At 47.4% G+C, this 1,263-nt stretch overlaps 1 protein-coding gene across 1 annotated transcript in view; it reads right to left on the reverse strand.

Moving 5' to 3' along the window:
- LOC106812885 (melanotransferrin-like) overlaps positions 1 to 1,263 on the reverse strand; it is a 74,308-nt gene that overhangs the window by 68,970 nt on the left and 4,075 nt on the right. The window contains exons 2-3 of the mRNA XM_014816883.1: positions 868 to 1,122; positions 48 to 274 (exon numbers count right to left, since the gene is read on the reverse strand). Of these exons, the coding sequence (XP_014672369.1) occupies positions 48 to 274; positions 868 to 1,122 (482 nt within the window). The remainder of the gene's footprint in view (positions 1 to 47; positions 275 to 867; positions 1,123 to 1,263) is intronic.

A 1,263-nucleotide genomic window follows, 5' to 3' on the forward strand; every position in this document is an offset into this window, starting at 1 on the left:
GTACGTGTCAAAAACACATTCGAAGAAATTCCAAATATCCAACGTACCGGTTGGTTGGTGCCTCCAGAGGTATCGTCGGTGCAGACCAGGCGGAATTGGTCGCTGTCTCCGATATCCTGGATGCCAGCCAAAACTGCATCGGTGGTGAAGGCGATGTCACCGCCCTTGTTACGTAGACACGAGATGGCGCCTTCTGCTCCGTGGTTGCTGTCGCTCTCAGTGCATTGCTGTGTATTCGCGCAGAGCGAGCACAGCTTGTCTGAGTAATTTCCCCCTGTAAGACATGTCGCCAATATTAAAAACAACTGCAAGATGATAGAGAAACTGTTGAGGTTCCTGTCACTATAAGTTAACAAGTAATACTTTTCACAGTGGCTGGAGGTACGGCAGCCGTCGTTCGTTGAAGTCCCTTTTTGGCGTTAGGGTTAAGGTTAGGGTTAGGGTTAGGGTTAGGGTTCTAGCTCATCTAAACTCTCAAATCGTGAATTTATTTCCCAAGGCGTTATTTCGAAATTTGGCGCCACCCGCCTCCATCTTTGTCTCGTTAAGTATGTATGCGAATGGACTGCCGTACCTCCAGCCTCGAGACATTATGATACGGCTGCCGTACCCGTAGCCACAGCCAATACTTTTTGTAATGGTATAATGAGGGTATACTTATAAACAAGGTTTTTTTCCCTTCTCATTTGGCTGGATATTTTATTATTTTTAGCTATCGTTGATATTTTGTATTTTTCTATATTATATATCATATTGATCGCCGATGAGCACCCGGGGTCGTATGTGTCTATGGCGGTCACAACGGTTCATAATTTCCGTTCACTTCATGCAATGCGTAGCGGTTCTACTGTACATCCAAATACTTACGCTTATACACGTCGTTTGCCCAATATCCCGGCGCGCAGCTTCCGCTGAAGTATTGGTGTGCGTTCTTGAGGTCGTCGTGACATGCCGCCACGGTCATCATCTTTTTCTTGGCAAGCAGCGACAACGGCATGTCCCAACCTGCAGGGTCGTTAACGGCCCCGGCGTGGCACGACCGCTTATCTCTGATATCGTTAATGCTGTTCACTGCGGATGATAGCCTTGCTATGGCCACGGCCAAGTACTTGTAAGGTTTTTCTGCCAAATACACAAGCGTTCGTGAATACACATCACACCATTAGTCACAGTACGCTAATTGTACGCACACGTACGAACCTGTCTGATGTTCTGGAAGACGACGTACCGCGTCGACAGAACATCAGACAGGTTCGTACGTGT

The sequence above is a fragment of the Priapulus caudatus genome, unplaced genomic scaffold, assembly GCF_000485595.1.
Source record: "Priapulus caudatus unplaced genomic scaffold, Priapulus_caudatus-5.0.1 Scaffold697, whole genome shotgun sequence".
NCBI classification, from domain to species: Eukaryota; Metazoa; Priapulida; class Priapulimorpha; order Priapulimorphida; family Priapulidae; genus Priapulus; species Priapulus caudatus.